Source organism: Channa argus, chromosome 22 (genome assembly GCF_033026475.1).
Source record: "Channa argus isolate prfri chromosome 22, Channa argus male v1.0, whole genome shotgun sequence".
NCBI lineage: Eukaryota > Metazoa > Chordata > Actinopteri > Anabantiformes > Channidae > Channa > Channa argus.
In genome coordinates this window covers 1,804,406-1,824,807 of record NC_090218.1, presented here as the reverse complement: position 1 = coordinate 1,824,807, position 20,402 = coordinate 1,804,406, and the positions used below count along the sequence as shown (strand labels likewise).

At 36.9% G+C, this 20,402-nt stretch overlaps 1 protein-coding gene across 1 annotated transcript; it reads left to right on the top strand.

Moving 5' to 3' along the window:
* Positions 1-191: 191 nt before the first annotated feature.
* LOC137107843 (moesin-like) lies at positions 192-17,036 on the top strand. The gene is made up of 13 exons (XM_067491900.1): positions 192-501; positions 8,265-8,348; positions 9,429-9,524; positions 9,654-9,928; positions 10,041-10,124; positions 10,796-10,942; positions 11,051-11,147; positions 11,249-11,412; positions 11,766-11,896; positions 12,019-12,179; positions 12,310-12,402; positions 13,927-14,160; positions 14,936-17,036. The coding sequence occupies exons 1-13, from the start codon at positions 490-492 to the stop codon at positions 15,098-15,100; spliced, it is 1,743 nt and encodes a 580-aa protein (XP_067348001.1). The 5' UTR covers positions 192-489; the 3' UTR covers positions 15,101-17,036.
* Positions 17,037-20,402: the final 3,366 nt, after the last annotated feature.

Below are 20,402 nucleotides of genomic sequence, written 5' to 3'. Positions count from 1 at the left end.
ATATGTCTGCTTTAAATGCACCGCTAATTCATCTATCTACATTACGTTCTTTTAACAAAGACTTAGCTAAGAGTTAGTGCTGACCGTGCTGGTTGAACTTTTTGGCTCGGAGTTGTGAGGCAGTTGAAGCGCAGCCATGATGATGCGGTGCTGCGGGCGGAGTCTGCGGGCCTCTACCCTCTTGTTCAGTCTGGCTGGCTGCTGTCCTGTCACCGGCCTGGGTGTGGTTTTACAGGCAGGGGTACCGTTAGCAGGAAATCAAGCCAGTCCATTTCACTTTCAGGCGAAACAAAGGAAAAACGACTCCCACACGCGCACGGTTGAAAACAGCTCGTTAAACGGAACGTTTGCCTCCTCGAGACGGGAAGGCGTTTAATTGGCGCCGTTTTGGCCGATGGGAAAAAGTTTCCTGCTGCTCTTGCTAAGTGCTCATTTGATCGTATAACTTTTTTTAAGAAAACCTGAACCGGACGGAAAAGAAGAAAAAAGATGCCGAAAACGGTAAGAGACAAAACCATATTAACGTTTTCAAGTAAAAACTACGTGGCTGTGTGTCTCCATTATCACACTAACGTTCAATTGTAATTCGGAAAGCTTCACTCAGTACTAACGTTAGTTTACCCTAAAGGCAACATTAATGACACTTATTGCATTTATGGAGGTATTTAAAAGCCATTTCATCCTTTGAAACTCAGCCGACATAACTGGCCTGCGTGTTCCGTTAGACGTGCGCGTGTGCGCGCCTCCATTTATATGTTCATTAAAATTAATCAGAGGCTTCATTCATCCCTTCGAGCTATGCTACAATTGCTGTGTGACTTGGAGCTTCTGTCCACGGATGAAGTCCCTGAAATCACGGTCATGGATTCAGTTTTCGGCGGAAGCCGTAGTGTGGCCTGCAGTACCCACTGAGTCCTCCCAAGGCCTCTTTTTCACTCTGGTCTAACAACGGGGCATTTGAACTGTCATTCAGGCCAGCTGTTCTGCTCAAATCTGAAGCAAATGGAAGCAAAAAAAAAAAATAATTCACCCAAAAAACTGGGAGGTGGCAGAGGGAGACACTGAGAAATATCAAGAATCGATATTTTGCTCTAATCTGTGATGAAGGAGCGGCCAAAGCTCAACAGATTTGTGCTGGTGGAGGTCTGAACAAAGGAGACGAGATAGACTGCAAACAGACTTGACTCTTTCTTTAATTCAAACGGCATAATGATTAGTCAGTGCTCAACATTTCAACTCAAGCCTTCAATAACAGAAGTGAAAGTGGTTTCTAACCCATCTCTTCTCTATGCTTGCAATGAGGGTGGGAGTTGGGCTTTGACTCAGCATGATGTTTTATAAAATAAGAAAAGACATGCCCGACCATATTTCATTCCTTCATTATATTGGCAGAATCACAAAGAACAAAGAGTACAAGCAAAACCAAATCAAGTTTGTCTGTAAATCAATTGTTCAGATATTTGTGGATCAGACCACCACATAAATAAATTGCACTATTTTTATTAAAGGAATAGTATAGAAACTTAATAGAAGCCATATCTTTTCAAAGGAGTACTATCAGATTAGCATATACAAATACCTCCCAGAGTAGGAGCTTTAAATTCATAATTTCACCCACATCATAAAACTATTTTTGGCCATTGTGATAAAAAGTAGTTTTTTTTAGTTCTTTAACTAAATAAATATCAGAGCATAATATGAAATACTTTAATTTCCGCTTGACTTTACAGAACATACTGAATGAGTATTGAGCTGCTGCACTTTCCAATAACCAACAGAAAGAAATAGCACAGTAAAGGTTGTACCTGCTTCCTGTTGTAATATTCTTCCTGCTAGTACATTCTGGGTTATTTTTTCTAGCTGTCAACCAAAAAAAAAGTTGTAGTATCTTGGCATTTTAAAACTATACTACCCTGTTCTTTCCAAAAGAAAAAAAATCACTCTCTTTTTATATTAGTGATTAACGGAAATAATGATTTATAAATAGCTACTAACCCAAAAACTGAAATACATAATTGCAAAAGAAATCAAATAAATCTTTGAACAGTATCCCAGAAGGTTGAAGGAAGGTTGTAGGAAATGGAGCTAAAACAGGTCTGCAGTTAATCTGCGTTTTCAGAAGTTTAGTAATCCACTGTAGCAGATACACATTAACTTTTAGTTTTAGTTTTCAATGAAACTTTAAACTACACTTTTAATATGTAATTTTAGTTCTTCCTTTGGTGTCAAAAAATGCAAAATCTCTCCAATTGCATAGTGTTGGTATCAACAACGTCATCATAGCAGCCTCTCACAGCTACTTCTTATCAGCTAAGGACCTCAAAGACCTCAAAAGAAGCTATTTACCACTCATAAACATGGGGATAGTGCAGGCAAACAGCAGCCCAATTGGAAAGATCTTAGCCAATTCATAATAAAGAATTAGAAAAGAGGAAACTAGTAGACAGTGAAAGGGAAGCAGCTTGGTTTCATCAAAATAAAAATAAACGGGCAATGAATATGTTAGAAAAAATTCCTCCAGTAAAAATTTAAACTAGAGAGAGAGAAGTTAGTTTGTTCCCTTTGTACACACACTTCACTATATGAAGTTATCTTTCCCAAGATCGTGTACCTGAAAGCTGGTGATATCATCCATGACATGGTTGAAACCTGAGGTCGGATTCTTTTTGTAAAGCTTGCAACACCATGTGAAGACATGTGAGAAAGAAGCTAGACAGACTGATTCAGAAAATGCTCCAAAAGTCATTCTGCCCCCAGTGAAACTTGGTCACATCCACAACAAGCTAGCTCAAGGAGTATCAGCTCAATGATTCCTGGTTTAAACATGATCTTTTTTGGTGCCCTGTTTTTTTAAACATAGTTTTTGCTATTTTGTGCAGTGTTTTAGTTATGTATAAAAGCAATGGCATTTCGCAAAAGCAGTAATTATTGAGAAAGTCTGCCTTTGCTGAACTCCTCTTGGCAGTCCTTCAGTTTCCCAAGGAAGTCATGTTGTGACTCAAGGTTTCTGCTCTTACATCAGTTCCTTTCTGGTAATTTCCTCGCCTGCAGCCTTATATGGACTTTCACATCACTGTATAGTTGCTCTCCTCTCTGCTTTCCCCCAGCGTGGTCCTCTGACACCATGCTCCACTTTAGATTGTGTTACAGCAAAGCACCAAGTTTAGCATTTCAATTTTACGGATAAACCATTAATAGGCTATTTTTACTTAAGCCCCAATCTGGTTTTATTGCTCCAATTTGACTTAATGTAACAAAAAGTTGTATTTTGCCCTTTTTTTCATTATACAGAAATGGTGAGTAATGTCAGTTAGTCAAGTACACATAGAAATTGCCTTTTATAATTATTACCATAATTGTTAATAATGTGCAAAATTTGAACCATTTCAGCTTATTATTCAATGGTTTTAGTCGCAACCTTCTGGCTATAGTAATTGATAAATGGAAAGAGCCAGAGGTATGCAAGAAGGGGATTAAATTGGACTGTAGTGCACATAGCAAAGAAGATTAACAGTGTGTAGAGGCAGTAGACTACAATCAGAACGACTGGAGTTCTCACACACAGAGCTAGTTCAAAGATTTCTTCTTGGACGTTTAGAGAAAATCAAACTTCTGAAAGTAAGTCGTTGATTTAATAATATATTATTTTTTGTGTATCTTATTTCGTTTATTACATTCTTTAGCTCCTGTTGTAGTTAACAAAACTGTGGCCTTAATTTTAATTTCAATATTTTCTAATAGGGTATTACTTAAAGGTGGCAAACCATAATTATTAGATGCTACAGTGACTATGGGAGACAAATAACTTGTGAGTAATTGTCCCTAATAATAATTTAAGCATTAGTACAACCTTCAAGCCAGCAACTTTGAAATTGTGTACATAATTAAAGTATAATATAAGCACTACAGTGAGCATTGGCCAACATAGTACTGCATTGCTGCCTACCTAAAAAAAAAAGAGCTGGTGGTTTCTGTCAGAGGACGTTTTGTGTTTGTGCAGTAAACATTGTGTCCTGCTGTGGATCTGCTTATTATCCAAAGTTAGTCTTCACAGACCAACTAGATCTGCTAGTGGCTAATATGGCAACATCCCCACAATTAACAGGTTTGATGAAATATATATCCCTCTGACCGGCTTTATTCTGGGCATGACTCTTCTTGAAGAAGTACAAATCATTAATCCAGTCAAAGCAAACACTGAACAAGGGAGAAATTGATATGTGATATTTGTATATGAAACGTTTTTCTTTAAAATATACGGGCATAACTGGATAATCACATTTCTATCTTTCTACATAATGATTTTGCTTGGTCTACATATTATGCATAGCCTATATAGCTGTGACAGTAATAATACTAAAGCAGTAGGGAATAACCAGTGCTCAGTAGGAGCCTTACTTTTTCTCAACTTGATGGAGAGCATGTTCAGCAAACAAATTCATGGCAAACAGGCAGAACAAGTGCTTAAAAGCTGAGGAAGCATGGTCAGTTTCACAAGGACTAGAAGCTTATGTCTATCCAATATTTTAACTGCTTATCCTGTTCAGAGTCACAAGGGGCTGGACCCTACCCCAGCTATCATAGGTGGAGAGGTGAGGTACACCCTGGACAGTATGCCAGTCTATCACAGGGCCAAAACAGAAAGACATACACAGACAACCATTCACGCCCATCTTTACACCCACAGGCAATTTAGAGTCACCAGTTAACCTAACATGCATCTCTTTGGTCTCTAGGAGAAAACCAAACAAAGGGAGGGGAAAAAAAGGATAAACCCATAAAAACTTATAAAAGTTAGAAAAGAAAAGAGAAATGAAAATCTGACTTTGCTTTAATATTTTGAAAAATTAAAATTTATTGAGAAGATTATAAATAATTTGAGTATAATGATATTTCAAACCGGTTCCTGTAATTAGCATCACTCATGTTCAATCAGTCGTTTAACCTATTTAAGTTAGAGAAAAGCTGTCACTCTTTTTTTTTGGTTTGGCTCTTGTTGTATTATTCAGAATCGTCCATTGAATCCAAAATCTGAAGTCAGAAGTTTTAGAATATTTAAAACATTAAATTATTAACACATTTTTTAAAATAATATTTAAAACATACATTTTTAACAAATTTATTTTATAGAAGGTTATCAGCACTTTTGTTCACATCTGTAGATTATAGGAGGGGATGGAACAGCTATCTCTAAGATTATAACAATTCTGTTTACTAAAAACAATGAGTAAGCTCTTCTATTATGCTTGTGATGATGTTTATTAAATTTAGGAATCATTGGTCGTGGGAAACTACTGAAAGACAACCTTTATGTTCCCCCTGCTTACAAAGAAACCTCTTCCTCATCCTCCCTCTTCCTGTCACCCAGACTATTCACTTCACGCATAGCAATTTTATCAATAAACTGCTAAGGGACATCAATACAAGCCAATTTAGAAAGCAGAGATGCTAAGATGTTACCAGTATTTATCTGCAAGGACTGGTACATACAACCTAAAATTAGCAGGGTTTCCTTCACTTAACTTTTTATGGCTTTTTTATGGCATAAACACAACATTACATAGAGGAGGGCTGCATGCACTATTTGGCTAAAACCAGCATTGCTTTGCTGCTAAGTGTTTTGCCAATGTTTAACTTTTGACCTCACACCAATGTATTGTCATCCAGTGGTATCCTATCCCAAATTGGTCAGAACCAAAGCAGCAAAGAAGAATACCAGACTACTGCACTCAGTACTCATGTCTCCTCTTTGTTCACTATAAAATCAGTTCTCTACTAGAGGTTAATACTAGTCTGTTATGCTGTGCCTTATATAGGCACATTTTGTCACATGATATTCAGCTTGACTTTCAAAACCTACCTACATTTTTGTGCTGTTATCATCCAGAGTTTGTCTTTTAAATTAGCTGCAATTCAGCTGTCATAAATGCTACAGCTACCTTGCTTGTGTTTGTGACATTTAAGATGGTGCATGACCGGTTATGAGATATGCTAATATGCATATTTAACATGATGTAATTTGAGCTTTAGCCTATTTTTCCTTCTTGTTTTAAACACTGCTTAGTGTTATCCTGTGCTGTTTGTTGTCTTGGTTTTTGTTGGAGGGATTGTTGTTGTAATCATCCTAATGTGATAACATGGCGTGGCAATGAAAGGTGATGATTAAATACTGAGACCAGTCAATATTTTGACTTTTTTTAATTTAAAGAGAAGTTATGCTCTCTCTTTCTGGCAAAGTGACCAGATCAATGGGTGTTGCGTTTGGACCAACTTTTCCATACGTGTCTTATTAGCCATATAACCAAACTGTCCACTTCCTACAAATGATAGTGATTTAACTTTCTCTTGCTGGGGCTTCTGTCAGCCATACAGCTATTTTTGCGTTAACTATTGGCTGGATCAAATAATTTATGGTCCCAGAGGATAAATCCTAATAACTTTGTTTAACTTATGAATTTTTATCTAGCTTTTTTTTTTTTCATTTATTTCTTTGTCTTTTTATTCTCATCTTGAAATTACAGTGTGTTAATATGCCTTTAATTCTTAGTAAATGAAAACATGCTTTGATATTGTACAATTTTTAAAAAATATAATTTAATACCAATAATGATGATATCTAATTAAAAGTGATAAATGTTGCTTTTGTGGCAGATGATTTATTGAACATATACGTTGTACGTGTCACAAAAGATATCAGAGAAAGTCACATTATGCTAATAAAATTTGGTTTTATAAATAAATGGCTCTAATGATAACATTAGAGAAAATAAGATCTTCATGATTTCCGTTCGAACAACAGTAGTAAGAAACAACTATATGAGTTTGAACAAAGTATGTTAACACTAAGTTTCAAGTGGTGAGCAATTCTTTAGGCAGATATATTTAGATATGATTTAAAATGTATAGTTTGGTAAATGTTTAAGAATTCATCATGGAGTGTAATTTTGTTGTCATAAAAAGAAAGTTTTAAGAAGTTATCATGGAAACATGATACATGGACCTAAGAGAAGTGTTTTTGAGCATATGCTAATAATAGCATGCTAAGTGTTTTTTATTTTTGGCCATGAGAGACACACCCTAACCAGGCAGAAAGTTTATAAGCTTAGTTCCTTCTACATGCAACATTAACTGCTGTGACACAGGAAATGAAACTGCTTAAACTCCACCAGGGTGGTCATGAACTGAACTTTATCTGTATAAATAAACAAATGTTCACCAACACTCATAGCTGTCAGTTTAAGTAGTGGTGTGAATACACAGTTCAGTGGGGCCCCAGATTATAGGTTTCACTCAAACTTTAACTGCTGGTGATGGCAGGAAGTGACACGGGCAAGTGTCCTGAGCTAAACGAGGTCCTGCTGACATGAATAGGAAGGAACGCAACTCTAATAGGCCCCGCAAAATGAGAAATAATGCATACCATTGTTGTACAGAGCAGGCGTGGGCTTCAGCCTGCACAGTTATTTCCCAGCATACATGCATGCTGCTGTTCTCGCCATCTCAAAGAGGAAGGAGAATATGAGAAATGCTGCCTACATGGTTAGATTTCTAAGGTTATTGTCTGATCCACCTCTAGAAAAGGGGACTGTAAGGTCAATTAAATATATTTGCCTTTTTATTTTTACATATGCAATACACACATATGTCAAGCTGCTCAAATACATAACCACCTGTAACAAAATGTGTTACCTGAAGAGGAAACAAACTTTCTACATGGTCTGTCTTGTTTTCTGCTACAGCAGATACTGTAGCTTAGCATAAAGCTGTCAGGTTGCTTGATACATGACAGGATGTAGACAACTCTCATGAGAGCTGTGTTTAGCAGCAGCGCCTCAGAAGGCCCAGCCGCGAGAGGATGTGGTTACTTCCTGTAGATAAGCTCTATACCGAGACAGAGCCAGATTGGCACATTTATTCTACACTTTCATAATTTTTACAATTATAATTTTTTATTAAATGGCATAACAGTTTAGGTAATGCCATGGTGGTTAACTCACAGTAGCCCTTATTAGATGTGGAGTTCTCCAATAAGACATGGTCTTATGGTTGTAGTGTGTGTTGGGGGACACTTAGCTGCTTTTGTCAGATTTATTAAAAAACCTGCCAAATTTCAAATTTTTGTAATTCTGTCCTTTCAAACAACCTGCAGTGCCGATTTTTGCCTTTAAGTTATCAAACAAAGTGAAGGTTGAATTTTGGTTGAATTATTTATGCCACTGATAAATAAATGCTCAAAACGTTTTCCAATTTCCTTTCTGCCTTAGATTAGTGTAAGAGTCACCACAATGGATGCTGAACTGGAGTTTGCCATTCAGCCAAATACAACAGGAAAGCAACTCTTTGACCAGGTATGAGAAATAAATTATTTATATTTACAGTATATTTTTTTACTTCAGTTGGAGGAATGTGTGTTTTGTGAAAGATGCAGTTATGATTGCAGTTATAGGCTGCAATTACCTACCATGTTGGTTTTTGATTCAGTGCAATTACAATGAAACACTTATTAAAGTACTATAGAAGGTACAATTTCTATTTCTAATGCATTGAATTCTATACCACTATTTAGGTTTACGCTTAGCAACTGTTTAATGCTTTAGTCTAGAAAACATTAGAAAATAATGAACAAAGTGCATCATATTTTTTCTGAGTCAAAAGAGACCTTTTCAAATAAAAAATCCAGTTTAAAAAAAAATTAGTTAAACGCAATGCAAGACAAGCAAAGGCAGCATAACTTGCTTGTTAACTAGAAACTCTGCTTACACTTTTATCAAAACAGTTGTGGATAATTTTTTCTCTCAAATTAATTGGTGTAGCTCTATTGCTATAAAAAAACAAATAGAATAAACAAAATGAATGTATTTAGAAATTACAGTAAAATATAGCTGTTGTAAAAAGATATGGTGGAATGAACAGTTCCCTTATTTATTTTTTAAGCAGACATTTTATGAGCATGCAGTCATATTAAGATTCCTGACACATGTGCAGTTTGGCTTTAGTTCCACAGAAGTCAATGTTTTAAATATCAAAATAACTTGTTTTTGTCACTTTTGTATTTAATGATTAGACAAACAAATAAAGTAGTGTGGCAAATGAGACTTGCCGCCTGTGGTTTGCTGTTTATAGACATACAGTATAGGGTAGAAGTGCTAGCTATCTGATCAGAATGCATGTTAATAACGGTTCTGTAAATGTTCTGCACTTATATAGCACTTTTCTAGCTTATTGGTACCAAAAGCACCTTATACTGCTTCCCATTTACCACTTCGCACTCACAATCACATACACACACTGATGGGGAAGCTGCTATGCAGCTGGCCTACACTCACTGGGAACAACTAAGTTGGGGTTCAGTGTCTTGCTCAAGGACACTCGACAAGTGACAGGAGGAGCCAGGAATCGAACCAAAAAATATGCTTTTATGTTTTAAGGTTGTTAAGACCATTGGGCTGCGGGAGGTTTGGTACTTTGGACTCCAGTACCAGGATACAAAGGGTTTCTCTACATGGCTCAAGCTCAATAAAAAGGTAAGCTCTCTAGTATTTTGCTTTACAGCAACACACGCTTCTATGTCAAGATTGAACTATTTTGTGTAACCCTGGTCTATTTACAGAAGTGTAACCTCTACTCCTCCTCTTTGTCATGTTTTATTTTAGGTGACGGCCCAGGATGTGAGGAAGGAAAGCCCGCTGTTGTTTAAGTTTCGTGCCAAGTTCTTCCCTGAGGATGTGTCAGAGGAGTTAATCCAGGATGCCACACAGCGACTGTTCTTCCTGCAGGTGAAGGAGGGGATCTTAAATGATGACATCTACTGCCCTCCAGAGACAGCAGTCCTCCTGGCCTCCTATGCAGTGCAGGCCAAGTATGCTGACTACAACAAGGAAGCCCACACAGCAGGCTATCTGAACAGTGAAAATCTGCTCCCCCAGAGGTAACCCAGGTTTTATCACCATTTCAGTTAATGTTAAATAGATGTCACGCAGTGTGTTATGAGACATTTTTCTCTACATGACCTCTAATATTCAGATGTCTGATGTTCCCAGAGTTCTTGACCAGCACAAACTCAGCAAGGAGCAGTGGGAGGAGAGAATTCAAGTGTGGCATGAAGAACACAAAGGCCTGATGAGGTACCTAGTAGCAAATGTGTGTAGGAATGGTTTCAGATGGCCAATTTCTTATATAGATCCAGTTCCAAGTTGGAGGAATACCTGGATTTGTAAATCTCAGTGGTGGAAAAAATCCAATATCAAACCTTTCATTAACTTTGTTCAATTGAATGGGTCTTTTAGTAGTGTCTCCAAAATGACAAAGGAAAAAAAAAAAATTTTTATGAACATATGATTACTCATATATGCGCATATATGGGCACCCACCGGCTAAGTAAACAAGGCAGAGCTGCTTAAACACTCTTAACACGTGGCTATACTTGACGTAGGTCAAGAAAAACAATGAAATGAAAGATTTATTGGAATGTATTGATAATAATTATTTAAATCCTATACCTACCGGCGTGATTGCTTCTCAGTCTACTCCGTAGAAGAGCTTTGTACAAACACTGGGCCACAGTACCCAACTATTTTGAAAATTCTTAGACTAAATGTACGTCTTCATTGTTTTTACATCCCTGGGATGTGACATCTTGAGGTCCAATAATGTCAGGGCCAGGTGGAGTGTCAACTACCCTTGAACATGGTAGCTTGAAAATTAAAGGCTTTGGCACTCCAGAATCAGTCCCCTGAAGTACTAGTGAAAGAGTAACAATATTCTGTTATGATGTAATGATCCTTTTTGTCCATAGAGAGGAATCCATGATGGAGTACTTGAAGATCGCACAAGACCTTGAGATGTATGGAGTAAACTACTTCAACATCAAGAATAAGAAAGGAACAGAGCTGTGGTTGGGAGTGGATGCTTTGGGACTCAACATTTATGAACAGAATGACAAGTAAGTGATTTTACAATGCTGTAAGTATTGAATTGTGGGCAATTATGCCTTTGTGGTTCAACTGGGGTTTACTATCGTTACTAATTGCTGACCAATCATCTTTTACAGAATGACACCCAAAATTGGTTTTCCTTGGAGTGAAATAAGAAACATTTCCTTCAATGACAAAAAGTTTGTCATTAAACCTATTGACAAGAAAGCACCTGTACGTTAACTCTTATCATAATTACAAATGCCGTATGACCATTTAATAAACCATCTGTCTATGTATTACTGTTAATAAAATCTCTATTGTTGCCATTGTAGGACTTTGTATTCTATGCTCCTAGACTGCGCATCAACAAGCGCATTCTCGCTCTGTGCATGGGTAACCATGAGCTGTATATGCGCCGCCGCAAACCTGACACCATTGAAGTACAGCAGATGAAGGCTCAGGCTCGTGAGGAGAAGAATCACAAAAAGATGGAGAGGTAAGAGCTACATGCTGTTGTTAGGAAACTGTACATGTTCAAAATTCATTCAGTAATTTCAGAAAATCGCCTTTTGCTGTAAATTAACCAAAATGCAATAAACACAGATCGTTATTTTAAATTGCAGCCTGGTGACCTGATTGAGAAGAATGTCATGCAACAAGACTCAGTTTGGTTCTTTCTAAAAACTGTTTTAATTTGTTTAAGCATTTGTGTGACTTTTATCCAGGGCAGTGTAAACTAAATTTCTGAGCATCCTCTGTACAATATGGTGATCATCTACTAATTTTGAAAGATCCTGCTAATTTCTGTATAATTTATTTTATTTTGCATCTTGTGGGCTGATCTATTAGAGCTCTGCTGGAAAATGAAAAGAGGAAAAGAGAAGTTGCAGAAAAGGAAAAGGAAAAGATTGAAAAGGAAAAAGAGGAATTAATGGAGCGATTAAAGCAGATTGAGGAACAAACTAAAAAAGCACAACAAGGTGGGTGACCTCTGAGTATTCAGTAAAAGTGTTGTTGGACCCTAATGAATGGTGCCTATGTTTTTCCCACATGACACTTACATGTAGTTCTTCTGCATGTGTATGAATATCTTTTTGCACAGAGTTGGAGGAGCAAACACAGAAGGCGCTGGAGTTGGAGCTGGAGAGGAAGCGAGCACAAGAAGAGGCTGAACGCCTGGAGGCTGATCTGAAGAGTGCTGAGGATGCTAAGATGACACTGCTTCAACAGTCAGAGAACCAGATGAAGAATCAAGAACACCTGGTCAGTTATTAATTACAGTCTAATAATAGGCATTGAGTCTGTATAAAGGTGGCTGTATAAATAGCCTGTTCTGATGCATCAAATATCAATTTCAAGTTTGAAAATTATTATATATATGTTTTCCTTTTAGGCTACAGAGTTGGCTGATCTGACCTCAAAGATTTCCCTCCTGGAGGACGCTAAGAAGAAGAAGGAAGAAGAGGCACTGCAGTGGCAAGAGAAGGTGGGGTCTGAGGGCACCCTAGCAACACTTACTAGTTTTGCTCCCTTCCCTCTAAGTGAGAGAACAATAAAATGATGTATTGCAGCATCATGTTGTAAGGAGTGAGTCAGGCAGCCCGGTTACTCTACTGGGGTTAAAGTCCCATTCAGAATCCTCAGTATCAAGACAAATGCATCTGTTTTGACATGCTGCTGGTCACATAAGCCCCTCCATTGTGACACAGTGAGGACAGACATTCCTGGGGTCCTGTTGTTGTGTGTTCTGGGGGGAGGGGTGAAAGCTCCCAGCTTGCCTCTTGTCTTTTTTGGTAAAAACCATGTGTGCCAGCCCAACCCCTTCCTTACGTCATTGTGTGAAGGAAATCCTGTTTAACTCTTTTGCTCCAGTAGGTATTTTGGCTCATAAAAGACTGCTGCTCTCAATTCAGCATATTTGGCAAACATTCAGCTGACATTCTAACCTTACTAGTAACTTTGTGTTATAAATAAAACAATGACACATTACAAAGAAGTACAATATAATGGTCAACCTGCTTTTTTGAGGCAGTGTCTTTTTTCAATCTTTTTTTTTTTTTTTTTTTTTTTTTTAATTTTGTAATGCAAGTTCTCGTCTCAAGCCTTAAGGCTGAAGTGGATTGTTCTATAGAAAATAATATATAATAAAATCTTAGTGTTCTCAAGTTCCTTAATCAGCAGGTAGAGCAAAAAAAGTTTTTTTTTTATTTTCAGTTAATTGTTCAGTCACTGACTTTCTCTAGTGCCACAAGAAGGTTGACATTTTTCACTTTTGTCTCTATAACTACGGGATGGGAATGGGTTTTAGTTTATTTTAGCATTTTTTTTTTGCAGGCATTGGTGGTCACTAGACTTTTCATTTAGCACCATCATCAGGTCAAAGCTTTCATTTATTTATTTATTTATTTTAACCAGTAGATTTCTGACAAAATCCTGGGTGGCAGTGGCTCAGTTGGTAGAGTGGCCACCTAAAGACCATAGGGTCAGAGGTTTGTGCTCCGCTCCTCCTGACCACATGTTGAAGTGTCTCTGGGCAAGACACTGAACCCCCAACAGCCCATCCCCATTCCCAGCTGTGCAGTGCCGGTCATAAGCCCAGTAGAAATTGGAGAGGGTTGCAGCAGGAAGGGCATCCGGTGTAAAAACTGTGTCAAATCAACATGCAGACAATTGATCTGCTTTGGTGACTGAACTCAGAGGAAAAGCAGAAAGGAAAAAAGATTTCTGACAAAATTCCTGCAAAACTGACATTTCAATTGTTAGCATGCTGATGTTAGCATTTAGCTCAAAACTCATTTGCAGCCATGGCTGTACAGTACAGTTGCAGGGTGTTTAACCAGTAGATGGTTCTACTTTTAATACAAAAGTACTGTTGTCAGTTTTATTTGACATTAAGTATGTTCCTATCCACTAAATCCCTGTCTACATGTCTTAATAATAATGTGGTTAAAATTGTAGCAAGCCCTGTTAATGTAATGTAGAATAACTGCATAATTCTGTAATTCTGCAGGCCACCATGGTGCAGGAGGACCTGGAAAAGACCAAAGAAGAACTTAAAAACAAAGTGCTGGTGGCTCATGTTCAGGAGCCCCTCAATGCAGAGAACGAACATGATGATGAAAATGATGAGAGCAGTGCTGAAGCCAGTGCTGAGTTCACAGATGCTGCCACGTACAAGGACCGCAGTGAAGAGGAGCGTATGACTGAGACTGAGAAGAATGAACGTTTGCAGAAGCATCTACTCGTATGTCTTTGCTCATATCTCATATATAAAATTAGTTGGACTTGTGATATATTGATATTAATTTATGGAATTTTTAATATCTAGGACACACTTTTCTGCTGAAGTGATTAATGATACAGATTTGACAAAATATGTAGTATCTGTATGTTTGTAAGTAATATGTAAAAATCAATTAATTATATTTCAAACAATCCTTTATGTATAAAAGGGGGCAGCTGTAGCTAAGTTGGTGAAGTCGTCCACGGACCACAGGGTCAGTGGTTCGATCCCCGGCCCTGGCTATATGTCAAACTGTCTCTGGGCAAGACTCTGAACCCCTAACAGCCCATTCCTCTCCCCAGTGAGGCAGTGCTGGTCCAAGCCCGGTAGAAATTGGGGAGGGTTTTGCATCAGGAAGGGCATCCGGCTTTAAAAAAAAAACAACGGCCAAATCAACACGCGGACAATGATATGCTGTGGTGACCCTGAACTTACGGGATAAGCCAAAAGGACAAAAAAAATTATATAAAAGATTTTAGATTAAAAAATAAAAATTTCACAAAAATTAAGACACTTACACATAAGGTGATTTCAGGAAAAGTAATCTGTTTTACCCAATTTCCTATTTATCAAATAATTTCTAATGATAAAGAGAAGCAGATGATACAGTTTTGTTTTTTTTTATTTGAAGTTGACATGGTTATTAGGTGTGAATCAGTTTTAAAATGTTGTTGATGATACTGGAATATTAAGTGATAGTGAGGAAATATTAACACTGTAATGATTGTCTTTCCAGGCCTTGAGCTCCGAGTTGGCTAACGCTCGGGACGAGAGCAAGAAAACAGTGAATGACATCATCCACGCAGAGAACATGCGAGCTGGACGAGACAAGTACAAGACCCTTAGACAGATCCGGTCAGGAAACACCAAACAGCGCATCGATGAGTTCGAGTGCATGTGATTTATCCAATCAAAAATACAAAAGCCCACCCAGCTGGGCCACTCTGCCTGGACTGCAGTCCTGTCTTACTCAAGCTGTTTTCTGTGTACGCAAATAAATCAGATCCACAACCTGACAAGGACGCACAGCAAAATATACAAATACGGATTGTAAAAATTCCATTTGTTATCATTTCTAACTTTGAATTTAGGCAAGTCACTGGTAAAAAAGGGACATACTGTATTTTATTAGTACATTGTGTAGCATTTTTTAAAGGGCTCACTCTACATTTCATGAAATACTGAGGAAACATTTTAATTTCTTTATATTTTTCTGTCACATTTTTGTATCGTGATTTTAAATGAAATGACCAATCAAATTCTCAGTTTGACATATTTTTGCTGAACACATGAAACAGTTTTCACAGCAAGCTGGATTTCTGAGACACAAACATGTCATGAACCCAGAGTTTTGAAAACCAAATGCACTGCAGTTTACAGAAGCAAATATAAATAATTTAATTGAAATGTCTGGGCAGAGTAGTAATGAAGCAGTATTATTTTTTTTTAAATTTATTTACTTTTCATTTGATCATACAGTATTCATAAACCTTACCCGCTAGAATATGTGAAATTAATTTCATTCTGAATTTTTTAGGTAGTTTTTGTTTTACGTTTTTTTCATACCTTAGACTCATAATTCAGTTACAATGATTTATTTACAATATGAATAGAAAAACCCTGAATTATAGAGAAAATTAATTTGAAATGACATAAAACACCATGTGTGTGCTATGTGCAAATTTGAAAATATGTTTGAATCTATTCCCCACTCTCTCATGCAATCTTGTTTCAGATGATTTATTGGTGTCTGTAGAACAATTGATTTGTATATGCACCAAAAAAAGGATGTTAAAGTTTCCAGTTTGTATTACTTTTTTCTGAAATACAATTTAAAGCAATAGGAAAATTGCTCTAGTTTTATCCTAATTTTATTATTTATACTGCTCATCATTGAAGATATGTGATAACCAAAATACGATTTTCTGCATTGACATAACCAGTACATCATTAGGAGTTACACTGTAATTGTCAAATATCAAGGAGGCTTTTATGGCTTAAAAAATGCCAATAAAGTCATACAAAAAGGTGGACGTTTATTTTTTACGGCTCAGTCTTGTTTGCTTCAAATCCTACAAATTCTTCAGAAGATTAGACATATAAAATAAAAATAATATTCCTTAAACATGCACTGGAAAAACATTTTACATTTGAATGTTGAGTCAGAGCATACTGTCCTAGATGGGGCAGCATTTCCAATGCATGCGTTTTTGATATACTGTATGTATTTAATTGCATTTGTGTATTTTGTGATCAGGATTTTTCAGATCTGACAAAATCATGCAAGGTGAAAAAAGGGGGCTTCTGAGAATATTTTTGTATTATACAAATCTAGAAGTACTTCTCAAGAATAACAGTTTTTGTTTAAAAGATTATTTTAAAAGCATGATTTTGTGAACTATTTGGGCTGTTCACTGCCATGATAGAAAGCTGTTTTAATAAGCAACACCCCAAAGCCTGTGATAGGACCATTAAAGACTGTTGTTGTGTGAATTCCTACAGTACACTGCCTACCGTAAGAAGTATAATATGGAGTTTTAGTTTCCATTTTGCATAAAAATACTTTTTGCCATCTTTGAGTATATTCTGGTATACAGGCATGCCAAGGGTTTTGCTTGTTCATAGATTTTTTAGATAATTTTTTTTTTCTTTACGCAATTTTGCAAGTTCAAGGTAAATGTATTTTAGTGATAAATATTTCTTTTAATTTTATTTTGATGTCTCATGTTCAGTGAGAATTTGTGCCAATAAGCATTTTGATATGCAGTATTTTTGCCCATTACAGCCTATAGTTCTTGTATCTGCCCTGAAATAATAAAATATTACTGTTAATGCTATTTTGAATAACTTTCCATGGCTTCAACAATAACTTTTATAATGCTGCACTGTAGGCTCTACCTGACGAATTGATAGCCTTCCTTCAAGAAGTAAGGGTTATTTGAGCTCACGTCACATGTAAAGGAGAAATGTATTAGAAGATGCTACTCGTGCTATTTTGTCTTGAATCAAAATGGACTGAAACATAAATAATATTGTAAATTGACACAGTGCCTTTCCCAGTTCAATTATCAGATCTTGCTGCTTAAAGTCTTCCTTTCATCAATAAATGAAAATAAGATAAAAAATTTTTCTCCTCCTAATTACTTCTACAATTATTGATACTATATATGCATTAACTGATAAGTGATGTATAAAGCTAGTTTGACTGATGTGTCTCATGAAATCCCTTATAGTTCATGTGTAATTACATGTATTTTGACATGCACACAGTTCATGAACGTCTTTATATGAACTCTATATTACTTGTCCCCCAGTACTGTCACACCGGCTCTTGTTCTTTTAGTTGCCTTCTTGCTCAGAGCCACATGGTGGCAGTTTACCCCCTATCCTGCAAAAAAGGTTGCATGGCAACACTTTGAAAGTGATTCAGCCAACTCGAATGATTGAATATTTGGATAGTCAGAAATGTAAACCAATCAGCCCCATCATAAAATCCTCCTGCTCGTCTTAACGTTGTTGCTTGAATATATCAGTATAATTAGCAGTGAACATACACATTATGCACATACTCAGCGTAGTATGTTGATAGATATAATCATAGTAATAAAGCAGTATTATTTTAATAAATTCATTTGACTCATACATCATAAAATATTCATAAACTTTACCCATTATAATATATAAAGTTAATGCATAGTATGCTGTAAGGAATGCAACTTTGGGATACATTCTCAAAATGATTTTAAAATCATCAAATCTCATTTACCAGACATTCAGAACTACAGAGACCCTCACTGTCAATTGGAAACTAAAAAATGGAGAGTGTGCTGAAAAATCTAGTAAAAAAAAAACGCAAATCACATTCATTATGCTGTATTTCTTTTTTAATTCCTCATATATTCAGGGGTAGACTCAAAACTCAAATATTTAATAGACTCTGCAGCTGACAGGCAAACAGGTTCCATTTAATCTGCATTTTAAACCCATGAATCTTGTACACAGTGTAGCTGGAATCTGCATCTTCGATTGATAATAGAGCACATGTACAGCCACAAACTCCTGCTACCTGAGTTACATAACATTTCATGACATCTTATCATTAGTTTTTAAACAAAAGACAACTATTATTTACAGTATGGGGACATCACTTCCGTCTCTACTTGCAGTAGTTTGATATTTATTTCACCAAATAAGGTAGCTGTAAGAATTTTCAGCTGTGCAATAGGAAATTCTCTTAATACTTTTTGAGCTACTTTAAGTCAACCATCTCTTTCTCAACCGTCATCACCAACTTCCCTTGTAGGTGTGGTATTAGTGGCCTAAAAAGGGTGTTGAAATGGTTCACACTCTGAACACCCACTCACACTTTATACTTAAGTGCAAAGCAGGGTAACGATAAATGATCCTCCTCACTGTCATATATCATTCCTCTCCAGGTTGTCAGATACAGTAGGAACCCTAATTACACTTCATTCAAGGTGCTGGTTGTAATACATTATTCATTATATAGGCTTTGGCCTTTCTCAAGAAATTCTATAAGGAATTATTAAAGGGAAACCGCTAGCCGGACTCTCCTCTTTCAAACCAGCACTAACCAGAACCTCTAAATCACTGAATGTTACTTTAATTAGTGAGCTTTAGAGGTGCTGGTAGGTGAGTGCCTACTCACTTTTAACCAGTCTTCTAACCAAAGCTAAGCTGAGCTGATTATAGTTTCAAATTTATCATACTAAGATGAGAGTGCAGAAAAGTACTTCTGCAATAAAGTTAGCACCTCATTGCAGAAGTTTAACAGCACAGAAGTGAATAAGCATATTTCTAAAATGGGTCTTAACTATGCATATAACACATTTGAGGGTTTCTGATCTGCCATTGTTCTCCCATATAGCTTATTGATGATTATGTTCAGGCAACTATGCCTCTGCAAGATTTTACTGCAAATTTATGTTAAGCATCCACATGCTGGTGAAGTACTAAAACCTGAAGCAGTGGAGCCTTAGAATTATCGGAAGTTATTCAGCAAAACGTCAGCTCAAATGTCTAAGATGAAGACATATTTCAAAGATGGCAACATCATTTATACTGTACACATTGTTATTTTACAAGATTAGGACTTGTTAGGCCTTTTCCCTACTGTCTTCTTTCAGCTGTATGACCATTTTTTAAATCCAGATTGCCACAACTTGATCTGGCTGGTGCATAAAAACATCCATGTATTCTGAGACAGCCGAGCCTTCTTCAGAACAGCAGTCATCTGTGAGCAGGTGTTATACAGTACATTCAATGTTCAGACACTTTTTAAATTAGGGAAGCTCAACATACAGTGCAGTTGTAGCTGTACAGTACATAGGGAAGTCAAGTGAGTGATTCATAGTGCATTGGTCCAGAGTAACATGAGGAAGTTGCACAGCGCTATGCATTCCAAAAATTTAAACAAAAATGGGGCAATTTTAAATAGTATGGCAATTAATGTGATAATAATAACATCGCAGGGGCTGGGTGGGCTGGTTATGTAGCATGGCAGGAAATTGTTGTGGGCCCTGTGTTAAAATAAAGTGAAGACTGGCACCACAGGAAGGCTTTTGGAAGAATGTGTGGTTGTTCTTGTTTTGCTCGGCCGACAAAAGGCCCAACCAGCAGTATAGTCCAAATACCGCTGCTTGGCCTTGGGGCAAAAGGTGGTGGGTAACAGGGCAGTAAGTGACACGCTCTAAAATTACTGCTGACATAGTGATAGCGTATCAAGAACAATATGATAATATATGACAATGCAGAGCATGGAACATATTTGATTGCATAGTTTTAAGATTAATCTTCACCTTAAAATAGCCTTCCACACTGTACAACTGAAATGATGCTGTAGTTGATTAAGCTTCAAACAGGAGCTCACTACTTCTTTGATGTTTAGATTTATGAACTCATACAGATACAGCTCCATAAGCATATTTTGAACACAATAGTACGAACACACAATTGCCTCAAAAGGCGGGCAAAACTGTCTCAGCAAACCATTATCTCTAAAGCTGTGAGCCACAAAACCCTTCAACAGCATTTCACAACCATGACATGTTGACACTTTATTTCCACATATTTCCTGAAAGCTAGCTTTGCAGTTATCTTCCTTGTTTTGACTTCCTCTTTGCAGCATTGAAGCTTAATGGTCAAACTGTCTTGTGCACAGTGTCATCACTATGAGAGGGAAG